Below are 24,955 nucleotides of genomic sequence, written 5' to 3'. Positions count from 1 at the left end.
TCTGTCTGTGGACTAGTAGTCCGTCTGTGATCCAGTAGTCTGTCTGTTGACTAGTAGTCTGTCTGTAGTCTAGTATTCTCTCTGTGCTCCAGGAATTTGTGGTCCACTAGTCTGTCTGTGGTCAAGTAGTCTGTCTGTGGACTAGTAGTCTCCTCAATAAATCTCTTTAAGACAGTCACACACACACACACACGTACACACAGTCACACACACACACACACACACACACACACACACACACACACACACACACACACACACACTTCCCTCCTGCTCCTCCTGTTCACTTCCCTCCTGCTGCTTTTCTCCTCCTGTTTCTCTCTATTTTTCCCTCTCTTTCTCAATTAAATTCAATTGACTATTTCTCTCTCTCTCTCCCCCACTACTCTTTATTTATCTGTACTCTCTCTCTCTCTCTCTCCTATTCTCCCCCTGGATCCCTCACTCAGTTCTCTCCATCCTTCAACCAGTGTTTTTCTAGAGTTGAGAGTCACAAGTTGTGTAATAATTATAGCCACAGGAAAGCTATGAGGGTCCTCTCCTCTTCTCCTCTCATCCCTCTGTCATCCCTTTTTCTCCTCCTCTCCTCCTCTCCTCCGCTCCCCTTTCTCCTCTCCTCTCCTCTCCTCTCCTCTCCTCTCCTCTCCTCTCCTCTCCTCTCCTCTCCTCTCCTCCTCTCCTCCGCTCCCCTTTCTCCTCTCCTCTCCTCCTCTCCTCCTCTCCTCTCCTCTCCTCTCCTCTCCTCTCCTCTCCTCTCCTCCTCTCCTCTCCCTCTCCTCTCCCTCTCCTCTCCCTCCTCCTCCTCCTCTCCTCTTCTCTCTTCTCCTCCTTTATGTCAGTCCATTCTCCTCTCTGAGGGTAAAAGCCCATGTTGGTCCTCTCCCCCTCAGTGTTCCCTGATAGAAGTGACCTCCACTCCACCTTCCCAATGACTACCAGCGGTGGAGTAGAAAGGGGGTGATCATAGCCGCGGGAACTAGGGGTGCTGAATGTGCTGCAGCACCCCCTGAAAAAAAGTGAAAGAGAGGGGAGGAGGAGGGAGAAAGGTGGAGGAAGGGTGAAGGAAGGGTGGAGGAAAGACTGAGGATGTGGAAGCAGAAGGGAGGAGGAGGGAGAAAGGTGGAGGAGGGGTTGAGGATGTGGAAGAAGAAGGGAGGAGGAGGGAGAAAGGTGGAGTAGGGACTGAGGATGTGGAAGAAGAAGGGAGGAGGAGGGAAAAAGGTGGAGTAGGGACTGAGGATGTGGAAGAAGAAGGGAGGAGGAGGGAGAAAGGTGGAGGAGGGGTTGAGGATGTGGAAGAAGGAGGGAGGGGGAGGGAGGGAGAAAGGTGGAGGAGGGGTTGAGGATGTGGAAGAAGAAGGGAGGAGGAGGGAGAAAGGTGGAGGAGGGGTTGAGGATGTGGAAGAAGGAGGGGTGGGGAGAAAGGTGGAGGAGTGACTGAGGATGTGGAAGAAGAAGGGAGGAGGAGGGAGAAAGGTGGAGGAGGGACTGAGGATGTGGAAGAAGAAGGGAGGAGGAGGGAGAAAGTGGAGGAGGGGTTGAGGATGTGGAAGAAGGAGGGGTGGGGGAGAAAGGTGGAGGAGGGGTTGAGGATGTGGAAGAAGGAGGGGTGGGGGAGAAAAGTGGAGGAGGGGTTGAGGATGTGGAAGAAGGAGGGAGGAGGAGGGAGAAAGGTGGAGGAGGGGTTGAGGATGTGGAAGAAGAAGGGAGGAGCAGGGAGAAAGGTGGAGGAGGGGTTGAGGATGTGGAAGAAGGGAAGGGGAGGGAGAAAGGTGGAGGAGGGGTTGAGGATGTGAAAGAAGAAGGGAGGGGGAGGGAGAAAGGTGGAGGAGGGACTGAGGATGTGGAAGAAGGGAGGAGGAGGGAGAAAGGTGGAGGAGGGGTTGAGGATGTGGAAGAAGGGAGGAGGAGGGAGAAAGGTGGAGGAGGGACTGAGGATGTGGAAGAAGGGAGGAGGAGGGAGAAAGGTGGAGGAGGGGTTGAGGATGTGGAAGAAAAAGGGAGGGGGAGGGAGAAAGATGAAGGAAAGGGGAAGGAAAGGTGGAGGAGGGACTGAGGATGTGGAAGAATAAGGGAGGGGGGAGAAAGGTGGAAGAGGGCTTGAGGATGTGGAAGAAGAAGGGAGGAGGAGGGAGAAAGGTGGAGTAGGGACTGAGGATGTGGAAGAAGAAGGGAGGAGGAGGGAGAAAGGTGGAGTAGGGACTGAGGATGTGGAAGAAGAAGGGAGGAGGAGGGAGAAAGGTGGAGTAGGGACTGAGGATGTGGAAGAAGAAGGGAGGGGGCGGGAGAAAGGTGGAGGAAAGGAGAATGAAGTTCTGATCATCTAGTGATCGTTCTCGTTTAGACTGCTGATATGAGAGAGGAACGCCTGTGTCTTAGGGAGAAATAGGGGGGAAGATTTAGTCCCTGAAATTAAACGAGGAGAAGCTCACTGGTGTTCAAGTGATGAAGGAAGTACTGTGGTAAAGGAGGGAGGAATAGGAGACAAACAGAGGGAGGAGAGGAGAGGAGAGGAGAGGAGAGGAGAGGAGAAACAGAGGAGCGTAGGAGGGAGGAAAGAGTAAACAAGGTCAACATTAGTGCAGGATGGAAGGAGGAGACGGTCGCCGTGGTGACAAAAAGAGAACAGCAAGGGAGGAGAGGAAAATGACCTGTTTCTCTTTCATTCTACTTCTATTTTCATCTCTAACACACACATAAACAAAGACACATAAAGACACATTCACACCCAATCACTTTCACGGTGAGATCCTTTTCCTTCCACTCTCTCTATGTACTCTCTCTGTACTCTCTATGTGTCCTCTCTCTCTGTACTCTCTCTGTACTCTTTATGTACTCTCTATGTATCCTCTCTCTCTGTACTCTCTCTGTACTCTCTGTACTCTCTCTCTGTACTCTATGTACTCTCTCTGTACTCTCTCTGTACTCTCTCTGTACTCTCTCTGTACTCTCTCTGTACTCTCTCTGTACTCTCTCTGTATCCTCTCTCTCTGTACTCTCTCTGTACTCTCTCTGTACTCTCTCTGTATCCTCTCTCTATGTACTCTCTCTGTACTCTCTCTGTACTCTCTCTGTACTCTCTCTATGTACTCTCTCTCTGTACTCTCTATGTACTCTCTCTGTACTCTCTCTGTACTCTCTCTGTACAATTGTCTCTGCATTGTCTCTGTACTCTGCACTCTCTCTGTACTCTCTCTCTGTACTCTCTATGTACTCTCTCTGTACTCTCTCTGTACTCTCTCTGTATCCTCTACTCTCTCTCTCTGTACTCTCTCTGTATCCTCTCTCTCTGTACTCTCTCTGTACTCTCTCTGTACTCTCTCTGTATCCTCTCTCTATGTACTCTCTCTCTGTACTCTCTCTGTACTCTCTCTGTACTCTCTCTGTACTCTCTCTATATCCTCTCTCTCTGTACTCTCTCTATGTACTCTCTCTGTACTCTCTCTGTACTCTCTCTGTACTATATTCTCTATGTACATTGTCTCTGCATTACTTCTCTGTACTCTCTCTACTCTCTGTATTCTCTCTATCTCTGTACTCTCTCTCTGTATCTCTCTATGTACTCTCTCTGTATCTCTCTCTCTATACTCTCTCTGTACTCTCTCTCTGTACTCTCTATATACTCTCTCTGTACTCTCTCTGTATTCTCTTTGTACTCTCTCTGTATTCTCTCTCTGTATCTCTCTATGTACTCTCTCTGTATTCTCTCTGTATCTCTCTCTCTGTACTCTCTCTATATTCTCTCTGTACTCTCTCTGTATCTCTCTGTATCTCTCTGTACTCTTCTCTGTACTCTCTCTGTATTATCTCTCTGTACTCTCTCTGTACTCTCTCTGTACTCTCTCTGTACTCTCTCTGTATCCTCTCTCTCTGTACTCTCTCTCTGTACTCTCTCTCTGTACTCTCTCTGTACTCTCTCTGTACTCTCTCTGTACAATTGTCTCTGCATTGTCTCTGTACTCTGCTCTCTCTCTGTACTCTCTCTGTACTCTCTCTCTGTATTCTCTCAATACACTGTACTCTCTATCTGTGCTCTCTCTGTACTCTCTCACTATATTCTCTATGTACTATGTACTCTCTCTATGTACTCTATCTGTACTCTCTCTGTATTCTCTCTGTATTCTCTATATACTATCTACTCTCTCTGTACTCTCTATGTACTCTCTCTGTACAATCTATGTACTCTCTCTGTATTCTCTATATACTCTCTCTGTACTCTCTCTGTACTCTCTGTACTCTCTCTGTATTTCTCTGTATTCCATTCTCTGTACTCTCTCTGTACTCTCTCTCTGTACTCTCTATGTACTCTCTCTGTACTCTCTCTGTATTCTCTATGTACTCTCTCTGTATTCTCTATTGTACTCTCTCTGTATTCTCTATGTACTCTCTCTGTATTCCTATATACTATCTCTGTACTCTCTGTACTCTGTACTCTCTCTGTATCTCTCTCTCTGTACTCTCTCTGTATCTATCTCTGTCTTCTGTACTCTTTACTCTCTGTACTCTCTCTCTGTACTCTCTATGTATATCTCTCTCTGTATCTGTATTCTCTCTGTACTCTCTCTGTACTCTCTCTCTCTCTGTACTCTCTCTCTATGTACTCTCTGTATTCTCTCTGTATTCTCTCTGTATTCTCTATATACTTCTCTGTACTCTCTCTGTATTCTCTATATGTACTCTCTCTGTACACTCTATGTACTCTCTGTACTCTGTATTCTCTCTGTATCTCTGTATTCTCTATATACTATCTCTGTACTCTCTCTGTACTCTCTATGTATTCTCTCTCTCTCTCTGTATTCTCTATATACTCTCTGTATTCTCTTTTCTCTCTATGTATCTCTCTATATCTCTATACTCTCTGTATTCTCTTTGTACTCTCTCTGTATTCTCTATATACTCTCTCTGTATCTCTGTACTCTCTCTATATCTCTCTATACTCTCTCTGTACTCTCTCTGTACTCTCTATGTATCTCTATACTCTCTCTGTACTCTCTCTGTACTCTCTCTGTATTCTCTTTGTACTCTCTCTGTATTCTCTATATACTATCTCTGTACTCTCTATGTATTCTCTATGTATTCTCTATATACTCTCTCGGTACTCTCTCTGTATTCTCTCTGTACTCTCTATGTACTCTCTCTGTACTCTCTATATACTATTCTCTGTACTCTCTCTGTATTCTCTCTGTATTTTCTGTATTCTCTCTGTACTCTCTATGTACTCTCTGTATTCTCTATGTACTCTTTGTACTCTCTCTGTATTCTCTATATACTATCTCTGTACTCTCTCTATATTCTCTCTATGTACTCTCTCTGTACTCTCTCTGTACTCTCTATGTACTCTCTCTGTACTCTCTCTGTACTCTCTATGTACTCTCTCTGTACTCTCTCTGTATTCTCTTTGTACTCTCTCTGTATTCTCTATATACTATCTCTGTACTCTCTATGTATTCTCTATGTATTCTCTATATACTCTCTCGGTACTCTCTCTGTATTCTCTCTGTACTCTCTATGTACTCTCTCTGTACTCTCTATGTACTCTTTCTGTATTCTCTATGTACTCTCTCTGTGTTCTCTCTGTATTTTCTGTATTCTCTCTGTACTCTCTCTATGTACTCTCTGTATTCTCTATGTACTTTCTTTGTACTCTCTCTGTATTCTCTATGTACTCTCTCTGTACAATTGTCTCTGTATTGTCTCTGTACTCTGCACTCTCTCTCTGTACTCTCTCTCTGTACTCTCTCTATGTACTCTCTATGTAATCTCTCTTTCTGTACTCTCCCTGTACTCTCTCTGTACTCTCCCTGTACTCTCTCTGTACTCTCCCTGTACTCTCTCTGTACTCTCTCTGTATTCTCTTTGTACTCTCTCTGTATTATCTATATACTATCTCTGTACTCTCTCTGTATTCTCTATATACTATCTCTGTACTCTCTCTATGTACTCTCTCTGTACTCTCTCTGTACTCTCTCTGTACTCTCTCTGTACTCTCTATGTACTCTCTCTGTACTCTCTCTGTATTCTCTTTGTACTCTCTCTGTATTCTCTATATACTATCTCTGTACTCTCTCTATATTCTCTCTATGTACTCTCTCTGTACTCTCTCTGTACTCTCTATATACTATCTCTGTATTCTCTCTATATTCTCTCTATGTACTCTCTCTGTATTCTCTCTATGTACTCTCTCTGTACTCTCTCTATACTTCTCTCTGTATACTCTGTACTCTCTGTATTTCTCTATATACTATCTCTGTACTCTCTCTCTGTACTCTCTATGTACTCTCTCTGTACTCTCTCTGTATTCTCTTTGTACTCTCTGTATTCTCTATATACTATCTCTGTATTCTCTTTGTACTCTCTGTATTCTCTATATACTATCTCTGTACTCTCTCTATATTCTCTCTATGTACTCTCTCTGTACTCTCTATGTACTCTCTCTGTACTCTCTCTGTATTCTCTTTGTACTCTCTCTGTATTCTCTATATACTATCTCTGTACTCTCTCTATATTCTCTCTATGTACTCTCTCTGTACTCTCTCTGTACTCTCTATATACTCTCTCTGTACTCTCTCTGTATTCTCTTTGTACTCTCTCTGTGCTCTCTCTGTATTCTCTATGTACTCTCTGTATTCTCTCTGGGATCTCTCTCTATGTACTCTCTCTATATTCTCTATGTACTCTCTCTGTATTCTCTATGGACTTTCTCTGTACTCTCTCTATATTATCTCTATGTACTCTCTCTGTACTCTCTATGTACTCTCTCTGTACTCTCTCTGTATTCTCTATGGACTTTCTCTGCACTCTCTCTGTATTCTCTATGTACTCTCTCTGTACAATTGTCTCTGTATTGTCTCTGTACTCTCTCTCTGTTCTCTATCTGTACTCCCTCTGTATTCTCTCAATACACTGTACTCTCTCTGTACTCTCTCTCTCTGTACACTCTATGTACTCTATCTGTGTTCTCTCTGTACTCTCTCTGTACTCTCTATGTACTCTCTCTGTATTCTCTAGGTACTCTCTCTGTATTCTCTATATACTCTCTCTGTACTCTCTCTGTACTCTCTCTGTATTCTCTCTATGTACTCTCTCTGTACTCTCTATGTACTCTCTCTGTACTCTCTCTGTATTCTCTATGTACTCTCTCTGTATTCTCTATGTACTCTCTCTGTATTCTCTATATACTCTCTCTGTACTCTCTCTGTATTCTCTCTATGTACTCTCTCTGTATTATCTCTGTGTTCTCTCTTTACTCTCTACTCTCTCTCTGTACTCTCTATGTACTCTATCTGTATTTTCTCTGTACTCTCTCTGTACTCTCTCTCTGTACACTCTATGTACTCTCTGTATTCTCTCTGTATTCTCTATGTACTCTCTTTGTTTTCTCTCTGTACTCTGTACTCTCTCTGTATTCTCTATGTACTCTCTCTGTACTCTCTCTGTACTCTCTCTGTATTCTCTATGTACTCTCTCTGTACTCTCTCTGTATTCTCTATGTACTCTCTCTGTATTCTCTATGTACTCTCTCTATATTCTCTATGTACTCTCTCTGTATTCTCTATGTACTCTCTCTCTGTACTCTCTCTGTACTCTCTATGTACTCTCTCTGTATTATATATGTACTCTCTCTGTATTCTCTATGTACTCTCTCTCTGTACTCTTTGTATTCTCTCTGTACTCTCTCTCTCCAACCTCCTCCCTCTCCTCCATCTCTCTCCCCCTCATCCCTCTCTCTCTCTCCCCTATCCCTCTCTCCCCCACCTGTCTCTCTCCCCCCTCCTCTCTCTCTCTCTCTCTCTGCTCTCAATGAGCTGACCTGACAGTGCTCCTCCTCTGTACTGAGTGCTTAGTCTCTCTCTGAATTATTTAGAAGCTGGGACCCCCATGAGTACTTGTCTTCCCCTCACACTCCCTTACGCTCCCTCCTTGTCTCTGTCCCTTAGTCCCTTCCTCCCTCTCTGTCATCCTCTCTCCTTCGACTGCAGACATTGCCTGCTGCATTCTGTTGTGTGAGTGACACTGCTTGACTGTCACAAATGCAGATCTGACTGCTGCCCTATCAACTCAACAGGTTCAGATATTGTGGCGGTGTAGGGACTGACTGACTGCGCTAGGGTTAATGTATGCAGTGCTGGATGTATAGAACATGTGGATGTGTTCACACAGCCAGCAAACTCTATCACCATCAGCTAGACATACAGACAAACCAGTGCGAAAGATGGACGGGTGGATTGAGTTATGGAAGGGTGGATGGATGTGTGGGTGAGTGTACGACAGACTGACCAATGGACTGATAGACAGACCCAGCGGCGATTGTACGTCCATCTCCTCTGCCTCTAGCTCACTGTGACCTATATATAGCTCTCTAAATGAGAGACCATTGAGGAACGAATGAGGGAGACAGATGGAGGGAGAGAGAGAAAGGGAGGGAAGAAAAGAGGTAGATGGCTGGATGGTGTTGGTTGTGTAGCGCGGGTCTGTCACAGGAAGTGTTTTGGGGAGTGTAGTTATGGCAGGAGGGTCAGAAGTTCAGTAAATTACTTTATTTCTGTTTCTCCTCTGACTTCCATCTCACTGCTCTTCATTCACAAACAGAGAGCTATGCGTATGGCCACGCCGTTATTCACCGTTATTCATAGCTCTTTTTATGTTGCAGTCTCTCTCTCTCCCTCCATTCCCTCCCTTCCTCACTATCTCTCTCTGTCTCTCGTCCCTCCCTCACTCTGCCTCTGTCTCTCCCTCTCTGTGTCTCTTCCCTCCCTGTCTCCATCTCTCTTCCCTCCCTCTCTCTGTCTCCCTCTCTCCCCCTCTTCTTTCTCCTCTCAATAGAGATGGCCTTATCTCACTCACTAATCACCATGGCAACCTGGTAATCCCTTATCTAGCTGTCACGCCTGACCATAGGATGCTGTTTATTCTCTATGTTGGTTGGGGCGTGATAGTGACTAGGGTGGGTCATCTAGGTGAATTTGTAATTCTATGGTGGCCTGATATGGTTCCCAATCAGAGGCAGCCGTTTATCGTTGTCTCTGATTGTGGATCATATTTAGGTAGCCATTACCCCATTGTGATTTGTGGGATCCTGTCTATAGATAGTTGCCTTTGTGCACACCAGTAGCTTCACGTTTCGTTTGTGATTTATTGTTTTTGTTTGATGAGTTTCGATTTATTAAAAATATGTGGAACTCTATGCTGCGCCTTGGTCCAATCATTTCAACGAGCGTGACACTAGCAGAAGAATTCTGACACACTCAGTGACATACAGAGGGGCAAAAAAAGTATTTAGTCAGCCACCAATTGTGCAAGTTCTCCCACTTAACAATATGAGAGAGGCCTGTAATTTTCATCATAGGTACACTTCAACTATGACAGACAAAATGAGAAAAAAAATCCAGAAAATCACATTGTAGGATTTTTTATTAATTTATTTGCAAATTATGGTGGAAAATAAGTATTTGGTCCCCTACAAACAAGCAAGATTTCTGGCTCTCACAGACCTGTAACTTCTTCTTTACGAGGCTCCTCTGTCCTCCACTCATTACCTGTATTAATGGCACCTGTTTGAACTTGTTATCAGTATAAAAGACACCTGTCCACAACCTCAAACAGTCACACTCCAAACTCCACTATGGCCAAGACCAAAGGACTGTCAAAGGACACCCGAAACAAAATTGTAGACCTGCACCAGGCTGGGAAGACTGAATCTGCAATAGGTAAGCAGCTTGGTTTGAAGAAATCAACTGTGGGAGCAATTATTAGGAAATGGAAGACATACAAGACCACTAATAATCTCCCTCGATCTGGGGCTCCATGCAAGATCTCACCCCGTGGGGTCAAAATGATCACAAGAACGGTGAGCAAAAATCCCAGAACCACACGGGGGGACCTAGTGAATGACCTGCAGAGAGCTGGGACCAAAGTAACAAAGCCTACCATCAGTAACACACTACGCCGCCAGGAACTCAAATCCTGCAGTGCCAGACGTGTCCCCCTGCTTAAGCCAGTACATGTCCAGGCCCGTCTGAAGTTTACTAGAGAGCATTTGGATGATCCAGAAGAAGATTGGGAGAATGTCATATGGTCAGATGAAACCAAAATATAACTTTTTGGTAAAAACTCAACTCGTCGTGTTTGGAGGACAAAGAATGCTGAGTTGCATCCAAAGAACACCATACCTACTGTGAAGCATGGGGGTGGAAACATCACGCTTTGGGGCTGTTTTTCTGCAAAGGGACCAGGACGACTGATCCGTGTAAAGGAAAGAATGAATGGGGCCATGTATCGTGAGATTTTGATTGAAAACCTCCTTCCATCAGCAAGGGCATTGAAGATGAAACGTGGCTGGGTCTTTCAGCATGACAATGATCCCAAACACACCGCCCTGGCAACGAAGGAGTGGCTTCGTAAGAAGCATTTCAAGGTCCTGGAGTGGCCTAGCCAGTCTCCAAATCTCAACCCCATAGAAAATCTTTGGAGGGAGTTGAAAGTCCGTGTTGCCCAGCAACAGCCCCAAAACATCACTGCTCTAGAGGAGATCTGCATGGCGGAATGGGCCAAAATACCAACAACAGTGTGTGAAAACCTTGTGAAGACTTTGTGAAGACGTTTGACCTCTGTCATTGCCAACAAAGGGTATATAACAAAGTATTGAGATAAACTTTTGTTATTGACCAAATACTTATTTTCCACCATAATTTGCAAATAAATTCATTAAAAATCCTACAATGTGATTTTCTGGATTTTCTTTTCTCATTTTGTCTGTCATAGTTGAAGTGTACCTATGATGAAAATTACAGGCCTCTCTCATCTTTTTAAGTGGGAGAACTTGCACAATTGGTGGTTGACTAAATACTTTTTTGCCCCACTGTATACACACACAATAACACACAAACACATACACAGTGTCGCACACTGAAGTGAGGAAGCCAGCCATATCCTCCCATACACACACAATAATCATATTAGGTATTTGTGAAATGCTTACTTACAATCCCTTACCCAACAATGCAGTTTTAAGAAAAATAAGACTTAAGAAAATATTTACTAAAAAACTAAAGTTTAAAAAATGAGTTACAATAAAATAACAATAACGAGGCTATATACAGGGGTGCTCTCGATGGTGCAGCTGTAGAACTTTTTGAGGATCTGTGGACCAATGCCAAATCTTTTCAGTCTCCTGAGGGGGAATAAACTTTGTCGTGCCCTCTTCACTACTGTCTTGGTGTGTTTGGACCATGATAGTTTGTTGTTGATGTGGACACCAAGAAACTTGAAGCTCTCGATCTGCTCCAATACAGCCACGTCGGTGTGAATGGGGGTGCGAATTGGGGTGCGCTCGGCCCTCCTTTTCCTGTAGTCCACAATCAGCTCCTATGTCTTGATCACGTTGAGGGAGAGGTTGTTGTCCTGGCACCACACTCCCAGGTCTCTGACCCCCTCCCTATAGGCTGTCTCTTCATTGTCATTCATCAGATCTACCATTGTGTTGTCGGCAAACTTAATGATGGTATTGGAGTCATGCTTGGCCACGCAGTCGTGGGTGAACAATCAATCAAATGTATTTATAAAGCCCTTTTACATCAGCCGATGTCACAAAGTGCTATCCAGGATCCCAGCCTAAAACCCCATCAGCAAGCTATGCAGATGTAGAAGCACAGTGGCTAGGAAAAACTCCCTAGAAAGGCAGGAACCTAGGAATAAACCGAGAGAGGAACCAGGCTCTGAGGAGTGGCCAGTCCTCTTCTGGCTGTGTCGGGTGGAGATTATAACAGTACATGGATAAGATGTTCAAACGTTCATAGATGACCAGCAGGATCAAATAATAATCACAGTGGTTGTAGAGGGTGCAAAAGGTCAGCATCTCAGGAGTAAATGGCAGTTGGCTTTTCATAGCTGATCATTCAGAGTTAGAGACAGCAGGTGTGGTAGAGAGAGAGAGTCGAAAAACAGCAGGTCCGGGACAAGGTAGCAAGTTCGGTGAACAGGCCAGGGTTCCATAGCTGCAGGCAGAACAGTTGAAACTGGAGCAGCAGCACAAACAGGTGGACTGGGAACAGCAAGGAGTCATCAGGCCAGGTAGTCCTCAAGCATGGTCCCGGGGCGGGAGAGAGAGAAATTAGAGGGAGCATCCTTAAATTCACACAGGACACCGAATAAGACAGGAGAAACACTCCAGATATGACAGACTGACCCTAGCTCCCCGACACATAAACTACTGCAGCATAAATACTGGAGGCTGAGATAGGAGGGGTCGGGAGACACTGTGGCCCCGTCCGACAATACCCCAGACAGGGCCAACCAGGAAGGATATAACCCCACCCACTTTTCCAAAGCACAGCCCCCACACCACTAGAGGGATATCTTCAAACCACCAACTGAGACAAGGCTGAGTATAGCCCACGAAGATCTCCCCACGGCACGAACCCAAGGGCGGACAGGAAGATCACGTCAGTGAGTCAACCCACTTAAGTGACGCACCCCTCCTAGGGACGGCATGAAAGAGCACCAGCAAGCCAGTGACTCAACCCCTGTAATAGGGGTAGAGGCAGAGAATCCCAGTGGAAAGAGGGGAACTGGCCAGGCAGAGACAGCAAGGGCGGTTCATTGCTCCAGTGCCTTTCCATTCACCTTCACACCCCTGAGCCAGACTAGACTCAATCATAGGACCTAGTGAAGAGATGAGTCTTCAATAAAGACTTAAAGGTCGAGACCGAGTCTGCGTCTCTCACATGGATAGGCAGACCATTCAATAAAAATGGAGCTCTATAGGAGAAAGTCCTGCCTCCAGCTGTTCGCTTAGAAATTCTACGGACAATTTGGAGGCCTGCGTTTTGTGACCGTAGCGTACGTGTAGGTATGTACGGCAGGACCAAATCGGAGAGATAGGTAGGAGAAAGCCCATGTAATGCTTTGTAAATTAGCAGTAAAACCTTGAAATCAGCCCTAGCCTTAACAGGAAGCCAGTGTAGAGAGGCTAGCATTTGAGCAATATGATCAAATTTTTTGGTTCTAGTCAAGATTCTAGCAGCCATGTTTAGCATTAACTGAAGTTTATTTTGTGCTTTATCCTGGTAGCCGGAATGTAGAGCATTGCAGTTGTCTAATCTAGAAGTGACAAAAGCATGGATGAACTTTTCTGCATCATTTTTGGACAAAAAGTTTCTGATTTTTACAATGTTACATCTGTCCTTGAAATAGTCTTGATATGTTCATCAAAATAGAAATCAGGGTCCAGAATAACGCTGAGGTCCTTCAGTATAAGGGCACAAGGCGAGACACAGATGCAGACACGGGAGGCAAATCATTTGAGTCTTTGATATTTATTATATCCAAAAGGGGTAGGCAAGAGAGTGGTTGTGGACAGGCAAAAAGTCAAAACCCGTTCAGACTCCAGGAGGTACAGTGTGGCAGGCAGAATGGTCAGGCAGTCGGGTAGAGTCCAGAAAACAGGCAACGGTCAAAACCAGAAGGACTAGTAAAAGAGAATACAAAATGCAGGCGCACGGGAAAAACACGCTGGTTGACTTGAAACATACAAGACGAACTGGCACAGAGAGACAGGAAACACAGGGATAAATACACCAGGGATACCAAGTGACACCTGGAGGGGGTGGAGACAATAATAAGGACAGGTGAAACTGATTAGGGTGTGACACACAGTTTTATTTGAGACGACTATACAACCATCAAGATTAATTGTCAGATCCAACAGAAGATATCTTTGTTTCTTGAGACCTAAAACTAGCATCTCTGTTTTGAGTTCCTTATGTCTGAAACATAGGCTTCAGGGGAGGGAAATTTTGGGGCTTCACCATGTTTCATCGAAATGTACAGCTGTGTATCGTCTGCCTAGCAGTGAAAGTTAACATTATGTTTCCGAATGACGTCACCAAGAGGTATAATATATAGTGAAAACAATAGTGGTCCAGGAGGGGACTAAGGAGGGGGCAGCCCGTCAGGAAGTCCAGGATCCAGTTGTCCAGGTGTTTAGTCCCAAGGTCCTTAGCTTAGTGATGAGCTTTGAGGGCACTATGGTGTTGAACTCTGAGCTGTGAGCACGTCCTGGTAATCCGTCTGGCCCTACGACCTTGTGAATGTGGACCTGTTAAAGGTCTTTCTCACATCGGCTAAGGAGATCGTGATCAGACTGTTGTACGGAACAGCTGGTGCTCTCATGCATGCTTCAGTATTGCTTGCCCCAAAGCACACATAGAAGTCCTTTAGCTCATCTGGTAGCCACGTGTGATGAAGCTTATTATTTTCAAAAAGAGATTGTTGTTTGTGGCTTTTTAAAAAGCCTACCATGTGAATGAGAGTGGTTTTGTGTGTACTCAACTTATGTGTGCATGGTGTAAACGTGAGGTGTGCCTGTACATTTGTAAGTATGTGTTTCTCTCTCTCTTTCTGTGTGTATGTTCCTGTGTAGTGTCTAACTCTAATTTATTTACTACCCAGGTCAATGGCTCTGCGGTTAAAGAGGAGCTCATCTCACACATCCTGTAGTTAGCTTCTCACTCTCATCACAGGGCAATCATTACCCAAGTCATATGTGTTTCTGTTCTGATCTGTGTGTGCCCACACGTCTGTGTGCTTGTGTGTGTGTGTGTGTGTATGTGTGTGCCAGTGTACGTGTGTGTGTCTGTGTATGTGTGCATGTGTGTGTGCGTGTGCTTGTGTGTGTGTGCGCATGTGTTTGTGTGTCTGTGTCATAATTATTAAATTGCCTTTATCTAAAAAACAGAAGAAACTAAATGCACAGTCACTTTATTCCAGTCAACATTCCAGTATTTCATGCATTGTACAACAAGTCTGGGTTATTGCAGTAACACCCTGGGTTATTACAGTAACATGCCTGGGTTATTACAGTAACACACCCGGGTTATTACAGTAACAAGACTGGGTTATTACAGTAACAAGCCTTGGATATTACAGTAACAAGCCTGGGTCATTGCAGAAGCCATCACATGTGCAAATACATTCACATCAAAAACAGATCATACTTCTGTCTAATAGGCACCATACTGTATGTGTCTGATGATAATACAGACAGCTATCAAATCAATGAGGCCTAATATTACCCAGAGCACACTACACATACAGGTACTTAGGCTAACTAGCTGAACATTTGGCATTTGGTATTTATCAGGCTCCCCATTAGCCGCTGCAAAAGCATCAGCCACTCTTTCTGGGGCCCATATGAAACATGACATAATACATAGTACAGAACATTATTCCCTCCTGAAACATTCTCTGTGCTATGCAGTGTGAGGGTTTGACCACTAGGCTGTGCATTGGAGAAACTCAAGATGATACTGTACCTCTCAAGCTGTTTGGGTGAGACCTGCTACTCCTTTGCAGTGGTGTGTGTGTGTGTGCAGTGTGTGTTCAGTGTGGCCTGGGGACAGGGTGTTGCAGGGTCATGTGTTCAGCTCCAGTGAAGGGCAGTCTGTGTGTACAGTAGTGATGCACCACCTCTGGTATACTGTTGAACACACAGCTACTCTGGTCCAGAGTATAACCCAGACCCTTACTGCCCTTAGTCTGGGCCACGATGATATGGACACAACACTGACTGGTCCTGGGAGAGAGGGAGAGAGAGAGAGAGAGAGAGAGAGAGAGAGAGAGAGAGAGAGAGAGAGAGAGAGGGAGGGAGGGAGGGAGGGAGGGAGGGGGGAGAGAGAGAGAGAGAGAGAGAGAGGGAGGGAGGGAGGGAGAGAGGGAGGGAGGGAGGGAGGGAGGGAGGGAGGGAGGGAGGGAGGGAGGGAGGGAGAGAGAGAGACCATATTACTTCAGTAACAGGGGGAGATGTGGAGCTATAGCTACATAACTAGAGGATACAGTCTGGATGTCTGTACTGTAGCAAAGGGTTAGGGGCTGAGTTATTCCAACACATGCTGCTCACCCTCCATGTCTGTGGTGTGTAAAGTGGTTAATGATGAGTGCTCACTGAAGAGTGAGAAGTGTAACACACAGAAACACACTAACTTGAGGGCGATGGAGTATTTGCTGGTCCCTGATTCGCTGTCTCTAACCAGGAAGCTGGCATCCCTGCAGCGCTGGAGCTGAGCCTCTGCCTGCTGGCGACTCACACTGCCATGGTACCAGCTAGAGGGGGGATGAGGGGAAAAAGAGGGAGAAACAAACATGCATACAATGTTTAGAGCTTCAGAGCAGTAGAATGGATGGGGATGGATGTCATATTGAAGGTTAGGGGAGGAATATAGGGAGGGTTGGGAAGTTAGAGGAGGGTAGGAGGGAGAGATAGAGAACGCTTGCTTAGCGAATACCACTTCCTTCACACCGAGGCTCGAACCCAGGACCTTTGCCTTGCTAGCACACATGACCGCTGTCCTGAAGAATCTTACCAGTCAGTGACCAGTATTCGCTGGCGCAAGTATGGACACTTCAGGCTGAGGAGTAAGTACAGGCTAGAGCAATATGCTATGACGATATACAGTATACAGAGCCTTCAGAAAGTAGTCACACCCTTCAGGCTGAGGAGTAAGTACAGGCTAGAGCAATATGCTATGACGATATACAGTATACAAGGCCTTCAGAAAGTATGCATACCCTTCAGGCTGAGGAGTAAGTACAGGCTAGAGCAATATGCTATGACGATATACAGTATACAGGGCCTTCAGAAAGTAGTCACACCCTTCAGGCTGAGGAGTAAGTACAGGCTAGAGCAATATGCTATGACGATATACAGAATACAGAGCCTTCAGAAAGTAGTCACACCCTTCAGGCTGAGGAGTAAGTACAGGCTAGAGCAATATGCTATGACGATATACAGTATACAAGGCCTTCAGAAAGTATTCACACCCTTCAGGCTGAGGAGTAAGTACAGGCTAGAGCAATATGCTATGACGATATACAGTATACAGGGCCTTCAGAAAGTATTCATACCCTTCAGGCTGAGGAGTAAGTTCAGGCTAGAGCAATATGCTATGACGATATACAGTATACAAGGCCTTCAGAAAGTATTCACACCCTTTGACTTTTTCCACATTTCGTTGTGTTAAAGCCTGAATTTAAAATGTATTAAATGGATATTTTGTGTCACTGGCCTACACACAATACCCCATAATAAATTAATAAAACATGAAAAACTGAAATGTCTTGAGTCAATAAGTATTCAACTTTTTTTTAATGGCAAGCCTAAATAAATCCAGGAGTAAAATCTGCTTAACAAGTCACATAATAAGTTGCATGGACTCACTCTGTGTGCAATAATAGTGTTTTTTTAAGACTAACTCATCTCTGTACCCCACACATACAATTATCTGTAAGGTCCCTCGATAGAGCAGTGAGTTTCAAACACAGATTCAACCACAAAGCCCAGGGAGGTTTTCCAATGCCTCGCAAAGAAGGGCACCTAGTGGTAGATGGGTAAAAATAAACAAAGCAGACATTGAATATCCCTTTGACCATGTTGAAGTTATTAATTACACTTTGAATGGTGTATCAATACACCCTGTCACTACAAAGATTCAGGTGTTCTTCCTGACTCAGTTGCCGGAAAGGAAGGAAAACCCTCAGGGATTTCTCCATGAAGCCAATGGTGACATTAAAACAGTTACATTGCTTATTGGCTGTGATAAGAGAAAACTGAGGATGCATCAACAACATTGTAGTTGCTCCACAATACTAACCTGGCAGAGTGAAAAGAAGGAGGCCTGTACAGAACAAAAATATTCCAAAACATGCATCCTGTTTGCAATAAGGCATTAAAGTAAAACTGCCTGAAATTTGGCAAAGAAATTAACTTTATGTCCTGTATAGAAAGTGTTTTGTTTGGGTCAAATCCAACACAAGACATCATTGAGTACCACTTTTCATTATTTCCAAGCATGGTGGTGGCAGCATCGTGCTACACTACACGACCAAAAGTATGTGTACACCTGCTCGTCAAACATCTCATTCCAAAATCATGGGCATTAATATGGAGTTGATCCCCCCTTTACTGCTATAACAGCCTCTACTCTTCTGGGAAGGCTTTCCACTAGATGTTGGGACATTGCTGCGGGGACTTGCTTCCATTCAGCCACAAGGGCATTAGTGAGGTCGGGCACTGATGTTGGACGATTAGGCCTGGCTTGCAGTCGGCGTTCTAATTCATCCCAAAGGTGTTCAATAGGGTTGAGGTCGGGGCTCTGTGCAGGCCAGTTGAGTTCTTCCACACGGATCTCGACAAACCATTTCTGTATGGACTTCGCTTTGTGCACAGGGGCATTGTTATGCTGAAACAGGAAAGGGCCTTCCCCAAACTGTTGCCACAAAGTTGGAAGCACAGAATCATCTAGAATATCATTGTGTGCTGTAGTATTAAGATTTCCCTTCACTGGAACTAAGGGGCTTAGCTGGAACCATGAAAAACAGTCCCAGAACATTATTCCTCCAACACCAAACTTTATAGTTGGCAATATGCATTCGGGCAGGTAGCGTTCTACTGGCATCCGCCAAACCAAGATTTGTCCGTTGGACTGACAGATGGTGAAGCGTGATTCATTACTACAGAGAACACGTTTCCACTGCTCCAGAGTCCACAAACCGAGATCGCATGGTTTTGTACTCAAATGTATACAGCTGTCAGCAACAGGTGTGGCTGAAATAGCCGAATCCACTCATTTAAATGGGTGTCCACATACTGCTGTATATATAGTGTATCTCATTCCCCCCCATCCAGCCTCTCTCTTCTCCCTCTCCTCTTCCCTTACCTCTGTTTCTCCAGGGGCAGGGTGGGGTCCACTTTGGCTGTCTCTGCGTTGGGTGTGGAGGTGGTGGAGGGAGGAGAAGAGGATGGGGCAAGTTTGGGAGTGAGAGAAGAGTGAGAGGTGGGAGAGGGGGGAGAGGAATGAGAGAGAGGTGAGGGAGGAGAGAGATTGAGAATGGGGGGAGTAGGGGAGGAGGGAGAGGGGACGAGGACTTTCTTGTTCCAGGTCTTCTGTCTGAGGGTCTGCTGATGACTGAGAGTCTGCTGTCTGATGGGTGGAGGAGGTTCCTCTTTAGGGGGCAAACTGCTCATTCCCTTCTTAAACTGGGCTGGAGAGAGAGAGAGAGAGAGAGAGAGAGAGAGAGAGAGAGAGAGAACTGTGTATGTTTGTGTATCATTGTTGTATGCAATATGTTCCCTCTCCTTCTGTCCCTCTACCCCCCTCCTTCCCTCCTTTTACCTCCCTCCTTCCCACCCTTTGCCTCCCTCCTTCCCTCCCTTTACCTCCCTCCCTCTGGAAAACATATCTACCTGTCAGTGCTCTGACGATGTCCTCCTTCCTCCACTCCCAGGGTAGTTCATACTCTCCAGGGGGGCGAGGGTCTGACTCCGGCCGTGTCACAGGGATCCACACCCCTCCTGCCTCCCCATCTGTCTCCAGCAGCCCCTCGTAGGGAGTGTCGTAGATGTGGGGGGGTGCGGGCTTGCCCCCTTCTCCATCTCCCTTGGGAAGCAGCACACACACCTTCAGCAGGTCCTTGGAGCCCCGCCTACGAATACCTACAAAGTCATTAGAACAATAACATGGTCATTATTTGGTAGGCCTGTTTGACCCATGTGGATATCAAACCCTCAACTCTGCCATTCCAACATTACTGCTGATGTGACATGATTGTGATCCATTGTTCAGTTGTAGACTGTTAGAAAAAACTATGCCATCTAGAACCTAAAAGGGTTATTCGGGTGTCCCCATAGGAAAACCTTTAGAAGAACCTCTTTCTACATGGAACCCAAAATAGTACTGCCTGGATCAAGAAGGGTTCTACCTGGAACCAATGGGGACAGCCTATGGGGACAGCCGAAGAAACCTTTTGGAACCCCTATTTCTAAGAGTATAACACATAGCTTAGTAGCTTGGGATGTGGTCAGACATGTCTGTGGAGGCCGTCAGGTAGCCTGTGTGTCTGGGCTATTGTGTGACTAAACAATGGAAAGAAAGGTCAACACAGAGCCTGAATGGATGACAGAACGGACCTCTTCCTGAATTCTGGGAAGTGATTGGGTGAGACCAGGAGGAGGGGGATGGGAGGTGGGGGTCTTTTGGTTCTTTTCACACAAAAGTAAAGTAGAATGGAAGGGGTGGGGGGAAGAAACTGGAGGTAACTTCCTTTCCAGAGAATGTGGTAAAGGAAACAGAGGCAGGAGACAGGAAATCCAAGAGGAAGCTGCACCCACTGTCGCAGCACAACACCATTCCCATAGCAACCGCCAGTAGGGAGGAAGTCAGGGGAGAGAGAGAGGAGGGTCTCGTTCTAGTCCGATCCTTTAAAAACCTTTTAACAGCAGCAGTCTACAACCTTGATTCTGGAGAGCTGCAGGGATTGCAGGCTTTGTTCCAGCTCAGCACTAACTCCAGCCCTGATTCCACTAATCAAGGTCTCTGTGATTAATTGATTATCTGAGCCAGTGTGTATTAGCGCTGTGCTGGAACAAAAGCTTGGACTCCCTGTAGCTCTCCAGGACCAGATCTGACCCCTGACCTTACTGACCTGTGATGATAACCTGGGCGTCATAGGGCTCCATGTATCCATCGTTCTCTCCCTCCCTCTCCGCCTCCCTCTGCTCCCTCGTTTTCTCTGCGTCAAACGGGTCAGCATAGTCCTCCAGAATAATCAGCTACACAGCGGGAGAGAAGTTGGTAAATGCTCTACCTAACCTTCACAGTACTATACTGTAGGCCTTCTGCCAGAGTAACTGCAATAACCTATGTAATTAACCTGTAACAGTCTAGTTGGTATGGAGACGTCCCCTTGACGAACTCGGAATGTTTCTTGGGGAATCTCCCCTGCTCTGTGCTCTGTGTGTGTCTTCCCTCCCATGGCTCTGTGTGTTGAGTGTTTACGTGTCTGTCTGACTGCCTGTATGATCTTCATCAAAGAGGCGCCACAGTGATCTGAGCTGCTTGTGGGAGAGCTACAGTCACCACAGTGTTAGGTGATGCCTCAAACATAGCCTTCACTGGGTGAAGAAATATAGGAGGAGAAAGAGGTATCGTGTGTGTGTGTGTGTGTATGTATGTGTGTGTGTGTGTGTGTGTGTGTGTGTGTGTGTGTGTGTGTGTGTGTGTGTGTGTGTGTACGTGTGTGTGTGTGTGTGTGTGTGTGTGTGTGTGTGTGTGTGTGTACGTGCGTGGGTGTGTGTCTGTATGTGTGTGACAGCAGTTAGGGAACAGGAGGGGAAGGGACACAGGAAGACAGACGGGGGAAAGAGGTTAGGTCTCATTGTGTATTTTGTACGGCTGGTCCCGAGCGCTGTGGCATGAATGCAGCGGGTTATAAAAGCACAGTGCATTGTGTGGTAAGGAAAGAGAGACAGGAGGGGGAGGGAGAAGTAGAGACAAAGGCTGAGGTGGGAGAGAGAGACTGATCACAACTCTCCGAGCTACAGTTCTTTCTTTATATCAGTGCACACATATATGTATGGAAGCTCGTTCCCGCCACCCAATTTAAAAAAATCTGACTATGAGATAGTAAGTCATTGTAATGAGATACTAAGTCATAATTATGAGATAGTAAGTCGTTATTATGAGACAGTATGTCATAATCATGAGATAGTAAGTAATAATATTGCAATACTAAGTCATAATTCTGAGATAGTAAGTCATTATTAGGAGATACTAAGTTATAATTATGAGATAGTAAGTCATTATTAGTAGATATGTTTAGGCGGTCTGTATTACGTGAATCATAGATTTTGTGTGTGTGTGTGAGAGAGAGAGTGTCACGATTGTTGGAAGCATACTCGGTCGGACCAACATGCAGCGTGATCTGGGTTCCACATCTTTATTTAGTGAAACGCACAAAACAATAAAGCAAGAATGAAACGTGACGACAATGGCTTGCTGGAGTACTACCCATAAACAATATCCCACCAAACACAGGTAGAAAAAATGCTACTTAAATATGATCCCCAATTAGAGACAATGATTACCAGCTGCCTCTAATTGGGAACAAAATCACCAACATAGAAAAACTAAACTAGACTAAACCCCCAGTCACGCCCTGACCTACTCCACCATAGAAAATAAGGGCTCTCTATGGTCAGGACGTGACAGAGAGAGAGAGTTTGTGGTGATATTGTTCCAAATGAATGGACTGAAGAGTTTTGTTGTTGTGAGTTGGTGCCTGTTTAATTCAATTAATTAATTATTAATATATAGCCATTGATTCTTGAAGAATGTAACTTAGAAATTCCTCATGAGCAATGGTCTTACCCCATTAGAACCAAACATATAAACTTGTGTTACTCCATTGTTTGTAAACAACGTAATTGTAAACAAACACTGTACAGGTTCACAACACAGATGGTCAGTTCTTGCATCCATACAGATGTCGGATCTTAATTTGGTCAATTTTGTTGCTTTGAATTTTCCTGCACAGCAGGAATGGCAAACTTGTAGTCTATTTGAGGATTAAAAAGGCTTCTCAAGTTGGTAATTTCCACTTTAAAATATCAGACTTGATTTGCCATAATGAAAAATGTATCAACCCCTACAAAAAATGGCCATGAATTAGAATCCACATAATAATTCACATGTCCTGTTGCTGCAGGATTCTATTCCTGCTGTAGCATACAGGATCAAATGAAAATCCTACATCTGTGTGTGAGAGTCCTTGCGTCTATGTATTTAAGAGTGGTTACATTTCTCCTGCCACATTCCTCAGCTGTTTACCAATTAAGTGGCAGGGAGTACACTTTGTTATTGTTTGAATCACAGATTTCCCTTTTAAAAGGGGGTCGTTACCTGCAGGACTATTCAATGTCCATGATCCAGACTTATTATCTCATAATTATAACTTCCATATTTCATAATAATGAATGACTACCTCATAATTATGACCTAGTATCTCATTATTCTGATTTATTATCTCATAATTATGACTTATGTAAGGGATAATCAACATGCGTTGTATGGAAAATAATGAACAACGCGGAAAGTGTGTTCCACGACGCACTAGTGTTCCACGACGCACTAGTGTTCCACGACGGGAAAACGTATAGAGCCCCGAGTTGATTATCCCTTTCATACCATGGCTATAATTTAACAAATTTACTGCTAGAAATTAAGTAGCTAGCAAGTTTACTAAATATATACCATTCCCATCATAGCCATTATGAAAATCTAACTCAACAATGCCAATAATGTTTTGAATTCAACTTTTGCTTTCAAAAGCAGCTCAAACATAGTCAAACACGAGTTATACCATGGCGTTGTCGAATACATGTTTCTGATTGGCTTGAAGGGCATTCTGGGGCGTGCATTATTTCCTTTTATAAACTTGTTGGTTCAAGTCCTGAATGCTGATTGGCTGAAAGCCGTAGTATATCAGACCATACTACAGTTCACCATGGTATATTGGCCATACACCACATTCTATTACGCAATTATGACTTATAACTTGGGTGGCGGGAACGAGCTTCCAAATGCTTCCATACACATATGACAATAAACAACAGGATCAAATGTGAATACAGTAAGCCTAATAACACTGTAGGGCTAATTATAGAATATATTGTTACTACTAAATGACTTTTTCATTTTGTTCAATCTAAGACTTTGTTGACAAAGATGTCAGTACCAAATCTGAGCCACTCACCATCGTTGTTTTGATGTCCACCTTCTCCCTCTCGTTTTCGGATCCCACCTGTTCACCTGTACCGCTATGTTTGGGACCCTTGTCCTGTTTGTCCACCTTGATCATCCTGCTGATGCACGCATGCGCCAAACTGGATGTCCTGGTGGGACGATGCTCCTCAGATGGCCCCACCTCGAGCTTGGAATTCTTCCTACTCTTCCCAGGGATGAGACTGTCCCAGATCTTACCGTCCTTAAACGAGTTCCCGCCAGTACCCGAGCCGTTCCGACCCAGTTCGATGGCCGAGTTTTTCCGGTTTCTTCCGGTCAGAATAGAGCCTATCCCTCCAGCACTTTCCTTGACCCGGTTCCCCTTCAGACTGGTCCCCGGTGTTAACCCGTGTCTGGTTCGGGGTTGAGTGCCGGACTCCGAGGCAGAGCGGACCCGTTCGGTCCCGTTCTTCAGATTGATGGCGGAACTAAACCACTTTGCCATTGCTGGTTACGATCAGTGGCAGTTTTTTGGTTTCTAGCTTTGGCTCCAAATTTATCCTAATATAACACACTCACTTAGGCCTACTTAGTCTTAATGTTTATAAATCATCCGCAATCAAGTCACAGAGAATAGTTGGTTAGCCTACATAAAACTTGCCAACGAACACATAGGCCTACGTTTACGCGCCTCGCGCCTGATATCTTATCCGAATTACCCCCTTTGTGATGTTAATTTATTTCAAAACATTATTAATAATGATTTCTACCCCATAAATTTAGTAGTAAATGTTCTCATATAATTTTAACTCCAAACTTCACCCCATTTGTCGCTTGACCCAATACTCTTTGTCGTTCCACAGTGCGTAAAGTTACCTCTCCTTTCATCAACTTGTAACGCCTGTAATATCTATTTCTGACAGTCGCTATCGCTTTATCTCGAAGCTATCCCCGCAGTTTGAAGAGTAGTCTTTGGAGAGCGTAGAATCGGAAGAACTGGAAGTTTTTCTTCGCACTCACTAATGATGATCCCATTCCCGGAGCGACTGATGTATGGAGCGGGCTGTCAAAGCTGAGTGCTGGAGAGAGAAGTGCGTGTGTGAGAGAAAGAGTTTGGTGGAGTTGGGAAATGGGTGTGGTGGTGGACTAGCCTACAACAGAATGGTCAAAGAACGCCTATAGTAGGCTATTATTCACTAACAGGGAGGAGACAGGGCAGCTTTGGCAACGCAATTCTCAATTGATGATTTAAAAAAAAAGTTGCCATCACAGCCGTATTACAACATAGTCAATATTTATTCATCAACATAGTCAATATTAACCTACATTGTTTGAAATTGTTGTGTGCAACACAATTGGCTGCAATTAAAAATGGCCATTTCAGTGGTTGATTCAAATTAGTA

The 24,955-nt window shown here is 44.8% G+C and overlaps 1 protein-coding gene across 1 annotated transcript; it reads right to left on the bottom strand.

Moving 5' to 3' along the window:
- Positions 1–14,741: 14,741 nt before the first annotated feature.
- LOC115118710 (SH2 domain-containing adapter protein E-like) lies at positions 14,742–24,698 on the bottom strand. Its single transcript, XM_065006950.1, has 6 exons — positions 23,584–24,698; positions 20,476–20,602; positions 19,238–19,486; positions 18,711–19,035; positions 15,979–16,098; positions 14,742–15,571 (listed from the first exon to the last, which is right to left on the bottom strand). The coding sequence occupies exons 1-6, from the start codon at positions 24,055–24,057 to the stop codon at positions 15,379–15,381; spliced, it is 1,488 nt and encodes a 495-aa protein (XP_064863022.1). The 5' UTR covers positions 24,058–24,698; the 3' UTR covers positions 14,742–15,378.
- Positions 24,699–24,955: the final 257 nt, after the last annotated feature.

This window comes from Oncorhynchus nerka, linkage group LG3 (assembly GCF_034236695.1).
Source record: "Oncorhynchus nerka isolate Pitt River linkage group LG3, Oner_Uvic_2.0, whole genome shotgun sequence".
Classification (NCBI taxonomy): domain Eukaryota; kingdom Metazoa; phylum Chordata; class Actinopteri; order Salmoniformes; family Salmonidae; genus Oncorhynchus; species Oncorhynchus nerka.
The sequence above is the reverse complement of the archived record's forward strand: the minus strand, read 5'-3'. Positions and strand labels throughout refer to the sequence as shown.

What these genes read in the sequence shown, in the direction of transcription:
- LOC115118710 (XM_065006950.1), bottom strand. Translation starts at nt 24,057, where the DNA reads ATGGCAAAGTGGTTTAGTTCCGCCATCAATCTGAAGAACGGGACCGAA. An exon ending in TGGACATCAAAACAACGATG is followed by an intron (nt 20,603 to 23,583) that starts GTGAGTGGCTCA and finishes CCCGCTGTGTAG; the next exon opens with CTGATTATTCTGGAGGACTA. An exon ending in AAATACTCCATCGCCCTCAA is followed by an intron (nt 15,572 to 15,978) that starts GTTAGTGTGTTT and finishes CCTCTCTCCCAG; the next exon opens with GACCAGTCAGTGTTGTGTCC.